Source organism: Narcine bancroftii, chromosome 12 (genome assembly GCF_036971445.1).
Source record: "Narcine bancroftii isolate sNarBan1 chromosome 12, sNarBan1.hap1, whole genome shotgun sequence".
Classification (NCBI taxonomy): Eukaryota; Metazoa; Chordata; class Chondrichthyes; order Torpediniformes; family Narcinidae; genus Narcine; species Narcine bancroftii.
The window spans coordinates 25320340-25343533 of NC_091480.1; the positions used below are offsets into that span (position 1 = coordinate 25320340).

Here is a 23194-nt window from a genome sequence, read left to right on the forward strand (position 1 = left end):
CCACGTTATTCATGTTGATGCCTGGGAACACCCAGTCTCTCATAGACTCCCAGCTACACTGAGCGGGCCACGTTGCTCATGTTGGTGCCTGGGAATGGCCACTGACCACCCAGTCTCTCATAGACTCCCAGCTACACTGAGCAGGCCACGTTGTTCATGTTGGTGCCTGGGAACACCCAGTCTCTCATAGACTCCCAGCTACACTGAGTGGGCCACGTTGTTCATGTTGATGCCTGGGAACACCCAGTCTCTCATAAACTCCCAGCTACACTGAGCGGGCCACGTTGCTCATGTTGGTGCCTGGGAATGGCCACTGACCACCCAGTCTCTCATAGACTCCCAGTTACACTGAGTGGGCCACGTTGTTCATGTTGGTGCCTGGGAACACCCAGTCTCTCATAGACTCCCAGCTACACTGAGCGGGCCACATTGCTCATGTTGGTGTCTGGAAATGGCCACTGACCACCCAGTCTCTCATAGACTCCCAGCAACACTGAGCGGGCCACGTTGTTCATGTTGATGCCTGGGAACACCCAGTCTCTCATAGACTCCCAGCTACACTGAGCGGGCCACGTTGTTCATGTTGATGCCTGGGAATGGCCACTGACCACCCAGTCTCTCATAGACTCCCAGCTACACTGAGTGGGCCACATTGTTCATGTTGGTGCCTGGGAACACCCAGTCTCTCATAGACTCCCAGCTACACTGAGCGGGCCACATTGCTCATGTTGGTGTCTGGAAATGGCCACTGACCACCCAGTCTCTCATAGACTCCCAGCTACACTGAGCGGGCCACATTGCTCATGTTGGTGTCTGGAAATGGCCACTGACCACCCAGTCTCTCATAGACTCCCAGCTACACTGAGCGGGCCACGTTGTTCATGTTGGTGCCTGGGAACACCCAGTCTCTCATAGACTCCCACCAACACTGAGCGGGCCACGTTGCTCATGTTGGTGCCTGGGAATGGCCACTGACCACCCAGTCTCTCATAGACTCCCAGCTACACTGAGCGGGCCACATTGTTAATGTTGGTGCCTGGGAACACCCAGTCTCTCATAGACTCCCAGCTACACTGAGCGGGCCACGTTGTTCATGTTGATGCCTGGGAACACCCAGTCTCTCATAAACTCCCAGCTACACTGAGCGGGCCACGTTATTCATGTTGGTGCCTGGGAACACCCAGTCTCTCATAGACTCCCAGCTACACTGAGCGGGCCACGTTGTTCATGTTGGTGCCTGAGAACACCCAGTCTCTCATAGACTCCCAGCTACACTGAGCGGCCACGTTGTTCATGTTGGTGCCTGGGAACACCCAGTCTCTCATAGACTCCCAGCTACACTGAGCGGGCCACGTTGTTCATGTTGGTGCCTGAGAATGGCCACTGGCCTCCCAGTCTCTCAGAGACTCCCTACTTAATGGGAGTCCGGGGTCACCAGAAATATACATCCTATTCCAAGCTCGGTCACTGGCAAAATGATGTGCTCATATCCTCCTTGAAGAAATCCTCAGCAGTGCCTGGGAACACTCCACCCGCGTTTGGTGAAAAAGGCAGCATTCAAGAGCGGTGCAGTGGAAGCAAGCAGGAGCTCTGGAGAAGCAGCCTTTCCCCATGGAAAGGGGGAAAGTTTGTGGCTCTTTTCAATGCTCAAATTTGGAGTTATTCCTGGAGAGATGCAGAAATCAATACCATTCGCGTGAGCAAGTGTATTTACAGGCGGCTTGCATGATTTCTGTGGGTTCTGGCCACTTCAGACATGCAACCGGACCCCATCAATCCCCCGGGAACGACTTGAATCAGTCTTAACAAGGTGGACACCCATTGAACAAGAGTCCGCTGAAAAGGACGTCCAACTTTTCTTTGCCTCCCAGTTGCTAAGGGAGCAGCACTCCAGGATAAACTTACGGCTGCCATGCGGAGGGATTGCTCGGCTCTGCAAGCTTGATTGGGTGCGAGTCGCCCTGGGCTCCGGCTGGATCTCAGCTCTTGCACGGCAGGTGGCGTGAGCTTTGGTGGGTCCCCCCCACCCACCCGCCCGCCCGCCCGCCCGCCCGCCCCGAACCCTTCAGAACGGTCCTGGGGAGCTTGCAATCGAAACAGAAAGGCTGCAGTTTCCACAAGGGTGATGGCCATGCCCCGTCGGTCTCTCGGAGGACGACTTCGATCGGGAAGCTGAATTAACAGGTACCACTGCAAAAGGTTGGGCTCGCTCTGCAGTCGGCGCTCGGAAGCGGCCCGTTTCGGGAGCGGGGTGCTCCAATCACCCTGGGCGGGGGGCTCTTGTGCTTTAAACGCTGGAATCGAGTGGTCGACTCTCTCTCTCTGCTCTTCCCGTGCAAGTGGCTTCCAGTCACCGACTGAGTGGTTTGCTTCCAGTGGGACTCACGATAGACACTTGATTGCAGGGTCCGGCTATTTAGTCACAGTGATTAACGTTCAGGGAGGGCTTTTGGTTCTCCCCCCCCCTTGAATAGAGAGGTGGGGAGCATTAACAAACAGTTAATGATGCAGAGCTCCATTCATTCAAAGCTCAGAGCGACCAAGAATGCACTCCTCTTTTGGAGGTGAGGAAGGCTGCTTCCCTGGCGCAGAAACCCCCCCCCCCCAGTGCGGAAACGAATCGCATTCTCTCGTCTTCCCATGGAGTCGCTTTGCAAACCAAAGCACTGGTCCGAACGGGTTTAAAAGAGAAGCCAAGGTGCAGGACCAGCGAGATGGATCGGTGAAGGGGCTTTTAGAGCTAATTGAAGTCCAGGACAACCCTGGAGGGATTGCTCTGCCAGCATGGTTCATTTGTCTTGGCATGGAGTGAGCCACAGGTTCAAGTGACCATTGGGCAAACGCTAGGTCCCTCCTGGGGAGTTTCTGCAACGAAGGACAGATGAGAATTCGAGCAGTGAGACCGAAAAGAAACACAACATCTTTCTTTCGTGGAATAAAAGGCTTCCTCTTTCTTAACACGACTCCCAAAACATTCAGCACAGCCAACATGATACCTTCGAAGTGTAGTTATTGCAGCGTCTGCACTGACTAGAACAGCCTAAATCCTCATGTGTCCACCCTTGCACTGACAGGAAACAAGGGGAACATGCAGCCTGACTCAAGTTTTCTAATGTTCCACGATGGATGTGGAATAAAGATGAATCTCCTGCATAGTATTATAGCTGATCTCCGGGGGAGGGGGGGGGACACAAGATGATGTTGAGAGATTCGTGTTTGTCAGGACACAGGAATAATTGTCACAGCAATAATCTTACTAATGTGTTTTCTCATTTTCCTTGAGCACTTGTTACTTATATAAAAAAAATGAGAAGAATGACAAATAGTCCAAGAATAATCAGATCTTTGAACAAGTAGCTAGTCCATTTTCTGGTGGGTGTGGACAAATGATCACCAACAGGATTCCAAAGGAGAAAAACTCACATGATGAAGAGGTGCTTGGGAAAAAAAATCCAAGAGTTAAAAATTCCAAGAGTTGAAATTCTGTGGCACTTCCCTACACAAGATTTAAGCCTAGATTCACAAATAGATAAATATTCTTTGAAAAAGCGTAATAGGATAATATGTCCAACCTAGGTTCCATTTTTAACATTTCGTTCAGCAGTGCGGCATCTCCAATGTTCTCCACTGGTGTCGTGATAGATTTTTGAGCCAGACAAATGAGTCGTACACTTGCATCTATTAACTACCAACTGCAGAAAAATAGGACCACTTAGAGGCCAGAATCAAATGACAAAATGTCCAGTAGTGAGTCGATGACGAGATACCAAAGCATCAAATGACAGCAACTTTGGTTAAGCTTTTATTTTATTTATTGTTATTACAATTCACAAAGTAGTCATAGATTGGTTCAATGTTATTGAAATGTACATATTGACTGCACCTTTCAGCTTATAAGGCAAATGTGCTTAATGAGAGATCTTTGAAGGTGGCAATACAAGTCAACATGGCTCAGAAGGCAAATGAGATATTAGGCTTCATAGTCAGGGAATTGAATACACAAGTTGGGAGCTTACGCTCCAACTTGTGCTGAAATTTTGGTCAGACTCAGCTGGGGTACTGGTGCAGTTCTGGTCACTCTGCTATAGAATGATAATAGGACTGGAGAGGGCGCAGAGGACCTTAATCAGGACGTAGCCAGAGAGTTGAGCATTTCAGTTATGAGGAGAGATTGAAGAGGCTAGGTCTGCTTTCTGAAGTGAGGAGATTGTGGGCAGAGATTGGATAGACTGCAATAAACCTCATCTCAGAAATGAATAGAACAAGAGGACATCAAGTAGAATGGAGATTCAGAGGGGATACAAAGGAAACCATTTTTAGCAGAGTAAAGAAAGTGAAGGAAATAGAGTTACTTAATAGCAGTGTCCAGAGGGCTTTGCGACAAATGCTGGAAGATGGGTTTTGATGTGATGATGTCACTGGTCAGTATGGACATGGTGGGCTAAATGGCCTGTTTTTATGCAGTATCACAATTAAATACATTTAGGGACCTAATTACCTGCAATCTTCCTCCAAGAACATTAAGATTAGATGGTACAACATGGGGTACGTCAGTGGTTATGTTACTCGACCAATTACTGTACATGGAGATGCAGATTAATGATCCAGAGACTCAAGTTGAAATCCCACCATAGAAACAGAAGAATTAAAAATCAATTAATTAAATCTGGAAGTTGCGGGGACAAGGATGTAACCAGTATAAATTACCACATAAACTAATTTGCTTTGCTAATGTTCCTTAGCACGTTTAGGGCAGCATAATTAGCCCTGTGGTTAGCACACATATGTTACAGTGCCAGTGATCAGGACCAGGGTTCAAATCCCATTTTGTCTCTAAAGAATTTGTCTGCTCTCCCTGTGTTTGTGTGGGACTCCAGTTACCTCCCACCGTTTAAAACGTACCAAGAGCTGGAGGTCAATCGGGAGTAATTGGCTGGCACAAGCTCGTGGCCCAAAAGGGCCTGTTAACATGCTGTATGTCTAAATTTAAGGCTAGCAGAGTGTCAGCCTGATCTGGTCTAACCTCTATGACACCAGCCCAAGAGCAACGTACCTATTGACAGAAATAGTGTAGAAAGTGCCCCAGTTCAAGACAGTTGGCAATGGTTAAGAAATACTGATCTTTCCAGTGACATTCACAGACTAAATGAACAAAATAATCTTTGTCGAGAAGCAGATGATGGTTCGATGCCTAATGAGCCAAAATCACACAGAATTTGGCAAGAACATTGATTTTTTTTTAAACTTCAAGTTCAATTTATCCAGCATTATCTTGCATAAACCACAACACCTTTCAATTAAATACAAAATTGATGAACCATAGTACTTCATGAACTTTTGCTGTTCTCTGCCAAACCAAGAAAGCTTTTCATTGCACCTGCAGTTCTGTTTTTCTCAAAACTGTAAATTAAGCATGATGTTTTGCAGACAGTGTGTTATTTAAAAATTGCACACTTGGAAAATGTACATTTTCAGTGGAGTGGACATAAAATAATAGATTTGTGTACTCAAATTTGGAAATGTACAAATCACAGAAGAAAACAAGTCTTCATACCCAATTATCAAACGTTGGGAATAGATGTACACAGTAGGAAATTTATTTTAATTTAATCTAATTTACTTTTTTTTTAAATCTGAAGAAAATTTGTGACGATTTAGTGCATTGGATTTTCAAACATCCTTTTATGAAGACATAAACAGTGTATGTGAGGTGGGTACAAAAGAGGATGGCAGAGCAGAGTTAGAGGTCTTTAGGCTATCCACCTATAAATGAACATTCATGTTAAAAGTTACAGGCAGAAAATGGTGCAGTTTTTCTTTCCTTCGATTTTGCCTATAGCATGTTGACTAAGGCTATTTTGTTGTCTAAGCCACTAGGTTACACATTGGAAACAACAATCTCTGTCACCACACTGTGCTCTGGGTACTGAAATTCTTCTCCACTAAAGGGGATGGTCCCACAAGCTACAGCTTTATTGGAACCTACATGCGACAGTGAGTTAAGGGAACTTATGAGCTAGATCGGGGAAAGTTGTACGTCTGGTGGGAGAATCTAGAATTATGATTACATTTGGAACCACAATGTCATTAAGTTTTGCATGCAATGGAGAGTGAAAAACCTGCCACTCTCCTTGTCCAACAAAGCAGACAAACTCGTGTACAACTTGAATATTTCAAATCTAAATGTTGGATTTTTGTCACCCCACACCAATAAAAACAAAGATCCAAGACAGGTTAAGAATATTTACAATACAGATCATTCAGAAGGCACTTTCAGGCAGGGAAAACACTGTTCTGGGAACTACAGAGAGGTTCCAGCTGTGTGGGGATTATGGGTAGGGAAGACGGCCATTGCTCTGCCATGTATTTCTGATGGGTCGCACTCTGACACCAGTCGCCCGCCTCCACTAGCTCCGGGGGCGCTATGAGGTGCCTCTTGATATGAATGGGATGCTTTTGGGGCTGCTGTCTGAAAGGCAAGCTTTTGTAGCCAGACTCCAGGAAGAGGCTTGACATGCAATGGCCTAGAATCTGAGTAACACAAAGAGATAAATGGCTTTCTTCCTACCCTCATAAGGGCCTTGAGCAGAAAATTAGAGATTCTAAGCTTCTTTGAGAGAAGGGTGTGCAAAACTAATTTCAGAATATTTGGGCCATAGTTTGTGGTCCAACTCATTAAATAGTTAACATGAACTCTGATAACTTGTCAGAGGCCCCAATGCTAGATTTGTTTGTCACAGGCTCATTATTTGTACTGGAAAACAAACACACACCCTGTACTACATGGATTTCCAGCTGAATTTTCAAGAAACAATTACACCACCTATTACTTTTGTAGGTTCCTAAAAAGTGTCTCAGTTCTTGACATGAGCATCCTCAGACAGAAAGGAGCAAAAGTTTTGTGTGCGAAAGTGCAAATATGACCAGAAAAAATTGGAAGGGCACAGATATTGTGCAAGTTAGGGAACAGCCAGTTCTGAAAATTCTGGCTAAAACTTGGGGAATTTAGAGGATATTAAACATAACTGGGGATTTAACTACAGAGGTTCAAAGGAACCGGAGAGTCCTGGTGAAGGATTGCCTGGTTTAAACTGTAGGGTGAGACTGCAATAAGCAAGGCAAACGCCGTCTCCTCTTCACTGATGATCAATACCAGCGCACCTCAAGGATGCGCGCTTAGGCCACTGCTCTACTCATTATTCACCCATGACTGTGTGGCCAGATACAATTCCAATGCCATCTACAAGTTTGATGATGACACCACAATTTGTCAGCAAAATCACAAACGACAACGAGAAAGCAGACAGGAGGGAGATAGATCAACTCGTTGAATGGTTTAATGACAACAACCTTCAAGGTAAGCAAAACCAAGGAGATGATTGTGGACTTCAGAAGGAAGTCAGGAGAACATGGCCCAGTCCTCATCGAGGGCTCAGTAGAGAAGAAAGTCAAGAACTTCAAATTCCTGAGTGATAACACGTCCGATAATCTGTTCTGGAGCCTCCGTGTTGATGCAATCACAAAGAAGGCTCACCAGCAGCTATACTTTGTGAGGTGTCTGAGGCGATTCCGTATATTTTGAAAATTTCTACAGATCCACTGTGGAGAGCATTCTGGCTGTTTGCATCACTGCCTGGTATGGAGGCGCCAACTCTCGGGACAAGAATAAACTCAGAAGGTCGTTGACTCGGCCTGCGACATCACAGGCACCAGACTTCACTCCATCGAGGACATCTACATGAGGCAGTGTCTTTAAAAAAAAAGCAGCCTCTATCCTCAAAGACCCCCACTACCCAGGCCATGCCCTCTTCACTCTACTACCATTAGGAAAAAGATACAGGAGCCTAAAGATAACCACTCAGCGGCACAAGGTCAGCTTCTTCCCCCTGCCATCAGATTCCTGAAGGATCGATCAATGAACCAAAGACACTGCCTTACTTTTCGTGCACTACTATTTTTATATTTTTTTTATTTATAGTCATGTTGTAAGATGGTTATAATACAAATATTTGCACTAGGGCTGCTGCAAAACACAGAATTTCATTACTTCATGACAATAAATTCTGAATTTGAATGTTAGCATTCATTTTGAGAGAACAAGAACATAAAAGCAAGGATAGGGCAGCACAGTTGGCGTAGCGGTTAGCGCAATACCAGTGATCGGGAACGGATGGTGGTTCAAATCCTGTGCTGTCTCGAAGGAGTTTGCATGTTCTCCCAATGTCTGTGTGGGTTTTCTCCAGGGGCTCTCGTTTCCTGCCACCTTTCAGAAACGTACCAGAGGTGTAGGTTGATGGGGTGCAAATTTGGCGGCACAGACACATGGGCCAAAATGGCCTGTTACCATTCTGTATGTCGAAAATTTAAAGAATAAAAGATATTATGCATTGATGAGACCAAATTTGGAGTACTGAGAGCAGTTTTTGGACTATCATCCATGGAAGGATGTGGAGAGAGCCAAGAGGATGTATACAAAAATGATCCTGGGAATGAAAGGATTAACACTAAGACGAGTGTTTGGTAGTTCTGGGCCTGTATTCACTGGAGTCAAGAAGGATGTGGCGGATGGGGTAGATTTCATTGAAAGGGCTGGATAGAGTGGACGTGGTGAAGACTTTTCTAGCAGTAGGGTACCCGAGAACCAGAAGGGACAGCCTTTGAGTAAGAGGACATCCTTTTATAAGTTTGGGTGTCAAAGGTTACGGGTCGAAGGCTGGAGAATGAGGTTGAAAAGAAAAATGCATCAGCCATATTTCAAATGCAAAGAAAACTCATTAGGCCAAAAGGCCTAATTCTGCTCCTACGTCTGTTTTATTTACTAATATCACTTCATTATCAAAGAGAATAACCAGGCAAAAAAATTATGAATTTATAGAATTTCCTAACAATTAATCCCACGTACTTTGCACTTGGTTTGCTCTGGATGAAAAATGTCAAAAATTATGTTTAGGTGATACCAGCCAAATGACACGATGTTTTAGGAATTCAACACATTTATTAAATCGCATTCCTTTATATATTGTATAAACACCAATCTTCAATGAAATGGAGAACATCATCAAGTAGTCACGTTGCACAACATAATCTAGTTAACAGTATAGAATCTCTCCCTTTATATTCCCCATTTTGTCTGTGTTTCAGCCAGTGATTTACCTCACCAAGCACAAGATTAGAAACAATTGTTGAACGTTGATGAAGGGGAAAACACATCTGATGATTTACTTGCGGTAAAATAACCCAAGGCACTCTTATCAAGAAAATTTGACATTCACCTCCAACTCTGACACTTTCCTGAACTAATCCCATGACCCCTTCAGATCTAAAAATCTATACATTGTCATCTTGAATACACTCAGACACTGAGCTTCACTGGTCCTCCTTGTGGGAGAATTACAAGAAATCTCATTTCTGCCCTGAAGATACACCCCTGATTTTCAGACTGTACCCCCTGATTCTGGACAACCCAACCAGGAGAGAAACACCAACACCACATTTCCCTGTCAAGCCCTGCAATAGTTCTATACATTTTAATTGGATCACCATAGAATTTTTGTTTTGCAGAGAACATCTTTCACAAATCTTAATACAAGAAAGAAACAGGTTTGAAAAGATCAGCTGTCAATAAATGAAGCAATTAAAGTCAGGGTTAGCACAGCAACAGAACTGGAAGAGCTCGTGTGTTCAGAAAATTCTATGAATTGGGAGGGAAAAGCACATGAAGAATTTAAATAAAGAGAAACACAAGCATTATACATTTTGTTGTTTTGTCAGAGGGCTGTCAAATGTACAGAACTGTAAACTTCCTTCAGCATATTGGATCTAGAGTTGTATCTGCCTCCACAAACCATTTTGACTGGAAAAATACAGAAACACTGGTTTCTTCTGAAGCAGAGCGACATTGATACAGGCTGGAGAGTAGGATTAACTAAAACTTTCATCAATGAAAGTCAAGGAGACAAGCATCTTCTATCATGATCATTGAATATCACATTAGCCACATCTCAGTCGGTTAAACTGAAGAATGGCATAGTAGCTTTTTATATTGGTCTCTCTTTCACCAATTGGTAGCTCTTACCATTTAACTCAATTCTTTCAATTTTCTATTATAATCCTTTATAATTCATCAAAACCCAGTGTCTCTGTACCTTAAAACATCCAGTTAATCTGGGTTATTACTTTTTAATAAATGTGAATCTCTGGATTGAAATCTTGAACACATTGTTCACCAGGGCAACATATTCCTTGCTGTAGACAATATATTGGAATTTACAGAACAATATTTACATTCTGTGGAAACGTGGGTGAAATTCATTAGATTTGAGTCAGGATACAACACTGACTGAACACTGTCATCCAGAAAAATCTAATAAACTACTGGGATAACAAGATAATTATCTGTTATCATCCCACAAGTCTCTTAAAGATCCTACTGATAAAGCTAATATCAACACGACTGCAGGGCCCAGATGCAGGTATAGTAAGAGCAGCAAAATTGTCCTTTATTTAAAATTGAGGCAGACAGTTTTCATTAAAACATTGAAAGCACAAAAATAATCCTGAATCGTTCAGATACCATGATAAAGTTAAAACTCTGTGTGGCTGATGTAAGGGGAATTGGAACCTTGTATCCACTGCTAAGCACTTCCATGGATGGATATCTATTGCAGTTATTCTGAATATACAAATCTCAGAGAGACAAATCCTCAGTATTTCGGGAGTTAAGTTGCTGAAGTAAAATATGCTGCTCTTTCCCAATAACTTAAGATAAAGAAACTGGAGTAGGACATAGGTCCCCTTTAATTCACTCTGCCTTTCAATTCGACTTTCTTGCCTGCTCCCTATAACCCTTAATTCTCCTCTTGTCCAAACAGCATCTTAATAAAGGGGTCAAAATAAAACTCTTAAGATCTCTATTCAGGCACAATATTTAGTTCGGTTGTTCCTCAACATTTCCCACCCTTATACTCATAAACCACAGCATTATAAAGATTGAGAAAGACCGACTACATTTTCTACTCCTGAGAATCAAGGATGACATTTCCATCCATTTTTTGTGAGTTCTGAAGTTGTGAATTAGGCCAACAATGGATCCACAGACATTTACCAGAGACAAAACAGTATTGAACAATACAATGGGAAAAGGATCACCTCCATCTGAGGTGCAATTGCTAACATTTTGTAAATAGAGAATTCTACTAATTTTTTCACGGGCTATGCTGCTTTTTAATCAGTATGTAGAGAGAAACATATTAACCTGTTGCCATTGAATTCTTATTTACAAATTCTGCTGGTTTTAATCACAGGTATAGTGGAACCCCATTATAATGTGGTAGTCGTTTGGGTCCAAAAAATGTATCGCCAAAAAAAGTGGAGTCGTGCTAAACCAAGGTTCAAGAAAAACATCGTTTTCAAAAAGATCATATGTACAATACCAGCCAATGCTATTTACAATCATCTTTTTAATTCTTACAATCAACATTTTATTTCTTAAAAAAAGCAATCAAGCGTTCATTGCTCGAATTCCAGCAGGTTGCTGGCTGAGAGCAAAATTCAGAAAGCCTCTGAGGTGGAGGATTTTTATGTGTTCCACATCCTGGGTCTCCAGCCAATGCAGGAGGTGCTTAATGGCTCCAAACACTTTTGGGGGTGGGGATGGATGCTCTTCATTATCATCCTCCTGTGGTTCGGGAACCGGTGGTATAGTAACGTTACAGACAATTTTGGACTCCAACAGATGCTCATATGTTGGGCATTCGTCATCGGCAGAGTACCGCTGCTGTTAATCCTCTTTGCTAATTTCAAATAGCTTCTCTGCCTCACATATCTCTTCGTCTGTAAAGCCATAGAATTCTGCTCATCATCTTCCTTGGTGGATTGTCGTAATGAAAAGGCTGGACCCAGACCCTTCACCCAGCATTTTTCCACACACAAGGAACTGACTGCTGTCCAGTCCTTCCCACCTAAGTGGCAAACTTCCTCAACATTCATGCTTTTCAGATAGTCTTCTTAGCATTGTTGATTCGTCTATAGTTCTACAAATTAATTCACACCTGTAATTCTGCTTGAACACAGAGATGATCCCCTGATCTAGGGGCTGGATCTTAGATGTAGTGTTCTTTGGGAGAAGAGAAACTTGGATCTTTCCGTCACGGCTTACTAGGTTGACAGCTGGCAGATGGGGGGGCAGTTATCAAGCAAAAGAAGAGCTTTGAGTTCTAGCTTTTGCTTACACAAACAAGTGTGGACAGCAGGGACAAAAGTTTTTTAAAACTAATCCTCAAAGAGGGCACTGGTCATCCAAGCATTGCTGCTATGCATGCATTTGAACAGGAACAACTTCACGTTGACATGGTAGAAACAGTGGGGAGAGTGAAATTTGCCAATCATGAGTGATTTTAACTTGTGTGTTCTGGTCTTGTTAACACAAAACAACAACGTCAGGCCTTGTTTGAACCGCTCATGTCGATGGGCGTCATCTTTGCTAGATGCATGTAGTCTGGGATCACCTTATAGCAGAGGCCTGTTTTGTCACAGTTGTACACTTGTTCTTCTAAGAGTTTTTTGTTCTTCCAGGTTTTCACTGGCAGCACCATTATTGGCTGAGCAATTTCTCCAGACACTAACACTTGAGAAATTCCATGACAATATTTAAACCAGTCTAGCCATCCATTGTTAGCTTTGAATTGTGAGGTTTCTCTGTTGATCAGCTTATCAAACTTCTCAGCTTGAGCGTTGAGAATAGGCCGAGAAATTGGAAGGCCTTTCAAGTGCACTTGACGAACCTCTCGCACAGGGAGCTATCGAGCCTGACACCTTTGGTTGTCTTCAGGCATTTGGCCTTTAATTCCACCTCTTCAACTTTTCAAAATGACTCGTATAACTTAACTGAGATTTCCAGCTACGAAGTGTTGATTCAGGTATGCCGAGGTCACGTGCAAATTGGGTTTGACTTTTATTCTTGATTACGTCTAGTGTGTGAAGTTTATTTTTCACTGAAAATATTTTTGTTTTCTAACAGTGGGATCCATTTTGAAAAACATTTCAATTCCGGAAAGAGCAAAAAAAAAAGGTCCGATGGCTCATCATGTTATATCTGAATTTGCGTTAAATCAGGGTTCCACTATACATAGAAATGCACCTTATTCTGTCCTTTAGGTTCCTGGAATGCCAGATCCAATTTGTCTTAAAATTATGGAATAAAGGTGTTCCTCTGCCCTTTGCTATGTGATTAAGCAAATTTCAAAAAGGTTCAGATTGGAATGATCCATATAACCATATAACCATTTACAGCATGGAAACAGGCCATGTCGGCCCTTCAAGTCTGTACCGGTTCACTTGAATAACTCCACTAGCTCCTCCGCAAACTCCTGAGGAAGCGGAGGCTCTCTTCATGATGCCACCGATGCGCAGGTTGTCGTGTATCTCAAAACTTTTACTAAGATGTATCTTGATTTTTGATATGCCTGTGGTTTTGGAGCAAAGTAGTCTTTGGTGGTTGAGCCTGCAGTATACATCCTTTGAGAACAATTAGGATTCTAACACTGTACAAGACTAATGTGAACTAAGAGTTAAGCATTTAAATTAGATCTGGCCTATGAGAACATTGGCTATTTCAAATGTGAAAAAAATTCACCTGCTTTGACATGTATTGAATTGATATAAGCATTAGGTCAAAGAACACCAATGTTTAAAAAGTCATTACAATTTGTATTGGACCAAAGCTATAAACATTAACACTGTGCAATAACAATGTTAAAAATAGCAACTAAAATGTTTTAATCAGTACACTTTTTTTAATTGTACAAAAAGGAAATTTATACTGAAAAGGTTTTTTGAAAACCAGCAGTAAGAAAACACTTTGTTTTGCACAACTATAAGTGGTTGGGGTCCAAAATCCACTGCCATGATTGGGTGCCTGTGACATTCAAAAAGCCAAGTGAACAGTTGTTAGAGATGAATTTGCAAAGTTAGTGGATGGTGGTGGGGTGCAGGGAAGTAAGTTAAGTTGGATTCCACAAATAATTTCCTGCTACATTATAATTTGCAATTCTGTTGTTACCAGTCCACCTCCCAGCAACTCCCACATTTGTATTCTAGGATATTTCCAGTTCTGATAATTATTCTCAAATGCAGCCAAGGTATTAGGATTGAAAGCTTTCCTTTCTGGAATAACAGTCCCTGGAATTTACAATATCTTTGATGCCAATGAAGCATTTATGAAATTTCACCACTTGGTGCACAGCATTTAGTTCAATGCTACAGCAACACCAGCAAATCTGGTTCAAATCTGGCGCTATCTGTAAAGACATTCTTCCCATCTCTGCATGTGTTTCCTCGAGGTGCTCCAGTTTCCACCTACCTTTCAAAAACTTACGGGGTTTGTAGGTTAATTTGTTTATTTGGACGGGCACAAGCTCATGAGCCGGAAAGACCTGTTATCCTGCTGTCTGTCTACATTTAAAAAGCTGCTCCAGTCAATTTGTCAACTAGCTCGCACACGCTGGAACTTGATTCCAACCAGATGATTTTATTGTAAGCAGATGAAACGATCGAGGTTAGTGGATATGATTAATATAGATAAGTAACATGAAAACCATTTATCGCATAGTTTCCAACTAAAAATGATCTGACAAGAACTTTCAGGCTTCAAGTGAATGAGAAATTAATGAGATAGAGAGGAGAGAGGAGAAAAAGATACCAAGCTAGTGAATGGACAAAGAATGAGGACCAAAGGCGGCCAAGTCCCAGCACAAAGCCTAGATTAGGCATCAGAATATTGAATACAAGCAAGGATTCATTTTGCTTTGCTGCTTTACTCCAGTCATTGCTTGAGGATGCCCTCAGCCCATGCCCACTCACTTCCACCCCACTTAGAATTTTGGTATTTTTCAGGCACTTGCTATGCAATCAAAATTGAACCAATGAAATGTGGCACATGAACCAAATTCGACATCACTGTTAAACCTACAGAGGACTTAGAATGGGAAAATTCCACTTTTATAAAATGAAATGCTCCAGTTTTTCATTTACATTGTGGTGAATGGTGGAAAGAACCAATGGATACAAGAATACTTAACCCTGTAACTATTCTTTTTCTTTGGCTTGGCTTCGCGGACGAAGATTTATGGAGGGGTAAATGTCCACGTCAGCTGCAGGCTCGTTTGTGGCTGACAAGTCCGATACGGGACAGGCAGACACGGTTGCAGCGGTTGCAAGGGAAAATTGGTTGGTTGGGGTTGGGTGTTGGGTTTTTCCTCCTTTGTCTTTTGTCAGTGAGGTGGGCTCTGCGGTCTTCTTCAAAGGAGGTTGCTGCCCACTGAAGATGCACGGTTTGAGGCGATATCAGCCCACTGGCGGTGGTCAATGTGGCAGGCACCAAGAGATTTCTTTAGGCAGTCCTTGTACCTCTTCTTTGGTGCACCTCTGTCACGGTGGCCGGTGGAGAGCTTGCCATATAACATGATCTTGGGAAGGCGATGGTCCTCCATTCTGGAGATGTGACCTACCCAGCGCAGTTGGATCTTCAGAAGCGTGGATTCGATGCTGTCGGCCTCTGCCATCTCAAGTACTTCAATGTTGGAGATGAAGTCGCTCCAATTAATGTTGAGGATGGAGCGGAGACAACACTGGTGGAAGCGTTCTAGGAGCTGTAGGTGATGCCGGTAGAGGACCCATGATTCGGAGCCGAACAGGAGTGTGGGTATGACACGGATCTGTATACGCTAATCTTTGTGAGGTTTTTCAGTTGGTTGTTTTTCCAGACTCTTTTGTGTAGTCTTCCAAAGGCGCTATTTGCCTTGGCGAGTCTGTTGTCTATCTCGTTGTCGATCCTTGCATCCGATGAAATGGTGCAGCCGAGATAGGTAAACTGGTTGACCATTTTGAGTTTTGTGTGCCCGATGGAGATGTGGGGGGCTGGTAGTCATGGTGGGGAGCTGGCTGATGGAGAACCTCAGTTTGATAGATGTGATGGCACAATTATGGGGAATGGAATTGATAGTAGATAGCGGTCACTGAATGAGTTGAGGTACGAGACTGGTCACTTGTGGTGGGGTGTCAGGTGAGAAGACCATTCAGTTTTGGAGGGAGGGGTGGGTGGAAAACAAAGGATGAGTGAGGAAGTACAAAAATTAAAGGTCATCTACTCTGGCCTGGTGCCAGACCTACTCAGCAACATTCCTTTGAAGTAACACTGAAGCTTGGTTCAAATGCCCTGGAAAATGCTGCTTCTCTGCAAGTGGGCCATCCCATGACAGACCTAGCTCAAATGGACAAAAATCTCAGGGAAATGATGCAAGGACAGGAGCTACACACATTTTGATCTTCACATGCAACCAAAAGATGCATAAAGGAAAATCCTGGACTTTGTGCAGCAGGCCTGGTTTTCCTATGTACTGTACTTCTCATTAGAACTGAATCATGTAGCACAGTAAAATGTTGTGCAACATAATCCAATTTCTATACAAATATCATTCTTCTTAGCAGTTGTCTGTCCTGTTTGTTATCCAAGATTGAAGGGGAAGTAAATCATATTATATAAAACACAACAGGTTTAATTAAAGTCATCAATACCATTGGCGCTAAACAAATATACAAAGCCTTCTGTTGTTAATGCATCATTGTACAAGCAATAAATTTCCATTTGCAGAAGGCCAATAAACAACATGGTTAACATTATATGGCTGTACAACATATTTTAGAATGTCACCAAGGAAATAAACATTCATATATATTCAAGGAACAGGAATAGGTTGTTTTTCTTCACACACAGCAGGTGTTTTGGTATGAAAGTACTGAGAGGTTATGTTTAAAAGGGAGTTCGATAAAATTTTGAAAAGGAAAGCATTTACATAGATGCTGGTTGAGAGATCAGGCATGAACGAGTTGAATTGCTCTCATGTAAAACCAATATGGACTCGATGCCAAATGGACCCTTTATAATCAATCTGTGAACCTGATTCAGTGCTAAGTTGTGCTGGAAAAAGCAAATCTAAATCAAAAAGTAAACAAGGGATCTAAAGAGCCACCTTTGTGTTTTTAACTGAACATAAATGTCTAATTTCATAAACTGTTTATTAAATCAATGCACACAAGTTTTGCAACATAGAGGTACTGTTTTTCTCGTCGTCGACTGCTTCTCAGTAAAGCACATCCAAGCAACTGGGCTGGGGAGAGGTCACTACCAACTTAGCATGGGATAGCTCAGCTCTGCTGTCTGAAGTGAAAAACTCAGATCAATGACCAAACAATTCACTAATTAAAGATGGTGTACTCTTTTTGCCATCACAATCCAAGCAATGGACAACAAATGCCTCATCAGCTGCACCCGCAAAACTAAAGAATTTCCAACTAAACAATTTTGTACAAATTCATGCACAATCCATTTGTCAAATTGAAAAATGGCTTGCATTAGGCAAGATTTTCAAAATACTCGAGGCTGGACATTGGCACAAAAATAACGTAACTGCTCAGCAAGCAAGGTAGAAGGGACAGAGTGGAAGCCAGGGCATACAAAGACACAAAAGAGACATTGTCGCACCACTCAGTTGTAAGACACTCTCCGGACCACTACAATCTTTATTAAAGCAAAAGATTTAAATGAATTTGATTGGATCTCCAAAATTATGAGAGGCTCCAGCATAACCAATGAAATAATTTCTCAAAGAGAGTTCCATAAGTAAATTTTGTGTGACGATCAAGGCAGTTGGCAAGTAGAATTTTCAAATGAACAATTACAATAGAAATCAATACATTGCAAAAGAAGTGTATAAATATTTGAAAGTTATGTTTGAAAGAAGATAAAGTTGTGGAAGAGCTTTTAAATGTTAATTGGAGGATATTTGACCACCAATTTTGCTGACTCTTTGGGAGGACGATCCAATTAATTTCTTTGCAATACTTTTTTCTTCTGAGCCTGACAAACATTTCTTGAAGATAATACGACATAGAATGGTGAGAAAGGCCATTCAGCCCCTCCAGACTGCTCTGCCATTCGATATAATCATGCCCCCCTCCCCCACACCTCCGTGTCAGATTATGCCCTCTAACTCCTGGATTTTCTGACAAAAGCATAAAGTCCACTCTTTATGCCTTTTCTACTAACCCCTTAAATTCCCTTTCTGATTAGAAATCTATCTCACCCTGAAATCTGCACAGGACTCTTTTTTTCCATCCCTAGTAGTCCTACATGGAAGTTAGAAAGACTTGCCATCCTCAGAAAAGAAACACTTATTCATCTCTGCCTTAAATTGGTGCCCCCCCCCCCCGCCCCCACGGAGATGGTTCCGACTCCTGGATTTTCTTACAAAAAGAATCATCCTCTCAGGACATTGTCTCATACCCCACCCCCACCAACTCCAGAGAATTTTGCACACTGCAGTAAGATAAACTCCAGTTCCAAACAGTTTAACCTTTCCAAGCAGGATACCTTCTTCACACCCGGTAGCATCTGAGTGCACATTCCCAGAACAGAATCAAATAAGAGAATATTTTTTTTCTAAATAGAATGGCCAAAATTATTTGCAGTTTTCTAAAAATTGTGGTCTCACAGAATCACGAGCACCTTCAAGGTGGGAATATTGCACCTTTATTTAGCCACACCATTCTGTGTAAAAGGTACGAACATGGAATGGGGGAATCATTGTAGCCCTGCCTTTAACCCAGCAGCAGAGGTAGACAACGCTGTATCGACACCGGAATGCCAGCACGCTTTTTAAAAATGACACAGTCGGGCAGTACAATGCTGCTGTTATTTGGTTCAGTGTATAAAAGCAAAGCCGGCTTAATGACGGGTCTTTTTTATGGCAGTATTGTGGGATCTCTTGTAAAAAAAAAGGCTACATAAAGACTTCCTGACTTTTATACTGCAGCTCATTTGAAGTAAAATGACATTCTATTAAGTCTCTCGAAAAATAAACGCAATACATTTTTGATCACAGCATATATTTGCATCTACCCATCATTTTTAATGTTGCAAATATGACAAAGCATTGCAATTGAGCTGGATCAAGCAAAAAACAGTTTTGGCCAAAAATAGGTTAGTTGCTCAAAATCTTTCTCAAGATAGATGGCACATTCTTGTGCTCTGAGTGGAAGAGAGGGAGAGGGAAATCTATTGCCTGATAGTTGGATAACTGAAGGCATCCACCAGTATTCAACTGAAGGAAATCCAGACGCACAAAAGATCGGAGTTGCAGAGCCACAGTGCTCGGGTGGTTTTGGGGGTTACAGAAGATTGTAGAGACAGGCAAGATTGACACACCGGAACTACAACTGCAATATTTTCAGAAAAAAAATCTGAGAGTGGATTTCACATAAAGAAGTTAGACCATTTAAAGCAGTCCTGTTCACATTGCAAAGATGATCATCTTTTCTTGAAGAAGAGTTTAATTTAAAATTGAAAACCTGTGGTAAAAAAAAATCCAATAATTTAGATACAAAAGTAACGGGCCCCAGCATTGATTGGTAATTAGAATACAACTAGCTCCAAGCTTCTCAAAATTGCCTCATCTAAATTGGGATTGTTACTAACATCAACTCTTAATATACAGTAGATCATTCGATTCAGCCTCATCAATAATTTCCTGGGGTTTTTTTTCCAATTTCAAGTAAAAGTGAAATCCTTCTTTATTCCCAAAAAGGTGCCGTACAATTTGATTTGTGTAATCCTAAAAAAAATGCCACCCACTCAATGCCTTCATAGGAGATGGGGAATACTCCAGCTTGAGACCAACTTGTCATTAATATAAGCTGAGCAAATTCCTGCCATCTAGAATTTGTGCATGTTTCCATTCGGAATTACTGCAATTTGTTTTATAAGAAAAAAAACTTTCAGATTTCTATTTCCATTTATCAGGTTACACACTGTACAGTTTAAAACTAGTCTCTTTGAAATATTTTAGAGATGGTCTTTAAAAATCATGGAGTACTGCACATAATTACTGGATAGTCATTATTGTGCAAACATTGACATGTTTCCAAAAATAAAATCCAATATCAAGTTACAGTAATATTTACCAGCGATGGCTCAAGAATGGATATCAGTAATAAATGTTCTCTTGTGCATCATCTAAAATGAAAATTCTAGAAAGCAATTTCTCAATTAAATTTCTTTACGGATAATTTTATGTACTCATCACAAAATAATACTCGCCACACTGAGCAAGTTATCAGGGAAACAGTTAGCTTTTTGAAGTCATGTCTTCATTTAACCTAATACTCAACTCTGTAATGAAATTCTCCTGACAGCAAAAGGCAGTAATAGCACAAAAGATAAATGCAGACATCACATATTTAGTATCAATTTACTGAGCAAGGAAAAAAAATTACATCAGAGCTTAATTGGTAAACAAAAATTGTTATCTCTCTGCCAAACTGATAGTGAATGCAAATACTGATCAACTTTTTTCCATTCAAAATATTTCTTAGCTATATTAATTTAATTCATAGCTGCAATCCATTTTACTCTATTAACCTTAAAGATACAATTGTACATTTCAATACAAGTTCAGTCATTAATGAGTATTCCTTCGTTATATGCAACATTGTGGACACATTTTGTCTCTTAGGGAAGAAGAGATAAAAAGATGCATTATTATTTGTGAAATTTGAAAATACAGTACAATTAATTGGTCATCTTATTTTTAAGAATTTTAACCAATTGTCTGAAATAAATGCCCCAATTAATCAGAAAAATGCCAATTTGAAACATTTTCATTTTGGTAAAGAATTTTATACACAATGCACTGATCAGTATTTATTTTGTCTTCTCCATCTATCCCAATACCCCCTCCCCCCCCACCCATTATTTGCAGGATCCTCACTTGAATTCAAGTGTATGTTCACATCTGACAGCTAAATCTTCAGAAGGGGGAAAAAAAGGTTTCAGATAATTACAGGATTTTTTTTTCTTCAGGAATCCATCAAGTGAGAAACAATCACCATCACACATACTTCAAAAGAGCAATAAAGTAAGCCATCAGAATTTGAACACCTGAAGCTCTCAAGAGTATATGGAGTGGCCTTCCAATATGGTAGGTCAACAACTGTGAGAACCAGCAAAAGCCAGAAAAGCAATGACACAAACTTTCAAGTCTACCTAATGCAACATAATTTAGCAAACCAGAATCCTAATCTGAATCAAAAGTAATGCCTTTTGCACTCAAGATGGATAAACTTTTAATTATTTTCGGGAATCAGAATGGAAATGCAGGGACCAGGCTTGTGTCCCACTGGATTATCCAACCAGCAAGTAAAGCATGCGACGATAAAGATTGGTAGATCAACTTTTGATATGTTGAGGTGAACAGAATGAATCCATCAATACACAAGTGTAACTACAACAGCACTTTAAAGCACACTGATAAAAATCAGTCAATAAATAATCAGTGAAAATTGGGAGGTCTCAGAAAAAAAGCAATTTTGATTATGGATGCTCCTCTCGAATCGCGAATACAACTATTTTCCAATGAAATGGAACTGAATGAATCCAGTCATTGCAATGATACCTTAAACTGTGGTTACATCATTAAAAACCAAAGTGACAGGCATTTTTATATTATCAGCCTATCTCTATCTTGTTTGTACACAATTTTTCTATTTCCCATAGGTTTCATTGGGAATGGCTTGATCCTGGTGGTGAACTTGAACCATCACAGGAAAATGACCATTCCAGACCTCTATTTTGTAAACCTTGCTGTAGCTGATCTCATTTTAGTTGCAGATTCCCTCATTGAGGTCTTCAATCTCAATGACAAGTACTATGACATTGCCATCCTTTGCACTTTCATGTCACTCTTCCTGCAAATCAATATGTACAGCAGCATCTTCTTTCTCACATGGATGAGCTTTGACCGATACCTTGCCCTAGCACAGTCCATGAAGACCACCAAACTCAGAACATTACAGCATGCAAAGTGGAGCTGCGGTTTGATCTGGTTGATGTCTATTCTGGCTGCAGTAATGCCTTTTGCTGTTGTACAAGCTCACCATTCAGGAGAAGTTCACTTTTGCTTTGCAGATGTAACAGAGATCCAGTGGTTAGAAGTAACCCTTGGTTTTGTTGTCCCATTCTTCATCATTGGATTCTGCTATTCATTGATTGTACGAATTCTTACAAAAGCACAAAAGCACAATCGCATTTGGCCAAGACGCCAGAAGGCCCTTCGCATGATTGTTGTGGCTGTTCTGGTTTTCTTCATATGTTGGTTACCAGAAAATGTCTTCATCAGTTTTCAGCTCCTACAAGCCACAAAGGACTCATCAGTTTCCCTGAAGAGCTCATTAGGGCACTATTATCCACTCATGCGTCACATCGTTAATCTGGCTGCCTTTTCGAACAGTTGCCTGAATCCTATTATATACAGCTTTCTTGGAGAGACCTTCAGAGATAAGCTTCGTTTGTATATGAAAAGGAAGGCAAGCGTATCCACCGTTTACCGGCTTTGCAACAACACTTTAAACTGGAACATTCCTGTAACCACAGAGGAATCTTTCGCTTAGCAGAAAATATCTTTCAAGCACAGGCATATGAGGAAAAGGTGCAATTCATATCAGACCTTTTTCAGATGCGATAGGCAATTTGACGACTGGGTTGAAAAAGTGAACTAATTGAAATAAAATAAAATAATTCAGCATGAAATTACAATTAAACAATCAAAGATTATACGTCAATGACTGCAAATGCTTGCTTGGCCATCTGAATTTATTGTTTAATTAGACAGAAAGTATTAAATCACTCATGTTAATACGCACAAGGCACGGTAATTATGCACAATTACACAGGTTAATAATATTCAAGTTGGTAAAAATAAACACTTTCCTAAACATGAATACAATTTTTAAATGCTTGATTCATTTTAAATCCTTTGTACAATATATTTGAAACATACATTTTAGATTAAATAACTCACACACAAATTAAGGTAGATAGCTATAAATATGCAGCACCAACAAGTTTCTAATTTGCTGTCTCGGACCTATAGCTTGGACAACAAATGCTGGAGGTTTTGAAACCTCAGCATGCAAGTTGTCTTATCAATTACCATACACTTGTTCAAGGTAAGTTGCTCCAATTTGACAGGTGCCCAATTTAACATAACTTCAAAAAAAGTGAATACACAGATGGAAATAAGTGAAAATAAAGCATACAAAGATTGATCAACTGAACTCATCCTCTCAGCAGAGCAGAGGCAAT

At 41.3% G+C, this 23194-nt stretch overlaps 2 protein-coding genes and 1 long non-coding RNA gene across 4 annotated transcripts in view; 1 reads left to right on the forward strand and 2 right to left on the reverse strand.

The window, feature by feature from the left end:
- LOC138747075 (uncharacterized protein C7orf50 homolog) overlaps positions 1–23194 on the reverse strand; it is a 250789-nt gene that overhangs the window by 182729 nt on the left and 44866 nt on the right. The gene's annotated exons all lie outside the window — the stretch shown is intronic.
- The window catches only part of LOC138747076 (uncharacterized), an 81144-nt gene that overhangs the window by 29987 nt on the left and 27963 nt on the right, over positions 1–23194 (reverse strand). The gene's annotated exons all lie outside the window — the stretch shown is intronic.
- gper1 (G protein-coupled estrogen receptor 1) lies at positions 1943–22806 on the forward strand. 2 transcript variants are annotated; one of them, XM_069906756.1, is made up of 2 exons: positions 1943–2184; positions 20814–22806. In XM_069906756.1, exon 2 carries the CDS (start codon positions 21427–21429, stop codon positions 22498–22500), a length of 1074 nt encoding a protein of 357 aa, XP_069762857.1. In that variant the 5' UTR covers positions 1943–2184; positions 20814–21426; the 3' UTR covers positions 22501–22806. The 2 variants fall into 2 exon arrangements, with proteins under 2 accessions (XP_069762857.1, XP_069762858.1); XM_069906757.1 differs by having other exon boundaries at positions 20915–22806.

What these genes read in the sequence shown, in the direction of transcription:
- gper1 (XM_069906756.1), top strand. Translation starts at nt 21,427, where the DNA reads ATGGATGCTCCTCTCGAATCGCGAATACAACTATTTTCCAATGAAATG.